Source organism: Crocuta crocuta, unplaced genomic scaffold (assembly GCF_008692635.1).
Source record: "Crocuta crocuta isolate KB4526 unplaced genomic scaffold, BGI_CrCroc_1.0 scaffold296, whole genome shotgun sequence".
Taxonomy (NCBI): Eukaryota; Metazoa; Chordata; class Mammalia; order Carnivora; family Hyaenidae; genus Crocuta; species Crocuta crocuta.
This window is the reverse complement of record NW_027530504.1, coordinates 1,190,128-1,190,487: the sequence shown is the minus strand read 5'-3', so window position 1 is coordinate 1,190,487 and position 360 is coordinate 1,190,128. Positions and strand designations below refer to the sequence as shown.

Genomic DNA, 360 nt, shown 5'->3' with positions numbered 1-360 from the left:
CCGCAGCAGGTGCCCCTGGTGGGGGCGGCCCGAGGCGTCGATGGCCAGAGCCGGAGCCCAGCCGTGGGGCTGGCCTTCGTCACGTGGCGCCCTGCAGGCGTCGCGTCCCCGTGTGAGGGCCGGGCACCACCAGGAGTCGTGCGCCTTCCCTCAGCTTCGAGTGTAAAGCCTCACGCTGCCTCCTTGCTGGGTGCCCTGCAGGTGGCGAAGCAGCTGAAGGAGCAGCAGATGGTGATGAGGGGCCACCGGGAGACCTCCATGGTCCACGAGCTCAACCGGTGAGTGTCGGGCCCGTGCCCAGCCCCGTGCCCAGCCCCGTGCCCAGCCCCGTGCCGGAGGCCTCCTTGCGCTGAGCGTCCT

General features: G+C 71.7%; 1 protein-coding gene across 1 annotated transcript in view; it reads left to right on the top strand.

Annotated features, from left to right (window-relative positions):
• Window positions 1-360, top strand: part of SEC61A1 (SEC61 translocon subunit alpha 1) — a 13,919-nt gene that overhangs the window by 11,901 nt on the left and 1,658 nt on the right. The window contains exon 10 of the mRNA XM_077766860.1: window positions 202-278. Coding sequence (XP_077622986.1) covers window positions 202-278 — 77 coding nt within the window. The remainder of the gene's footprint in view (window positions 1-201; window positions 279-360) is intronic.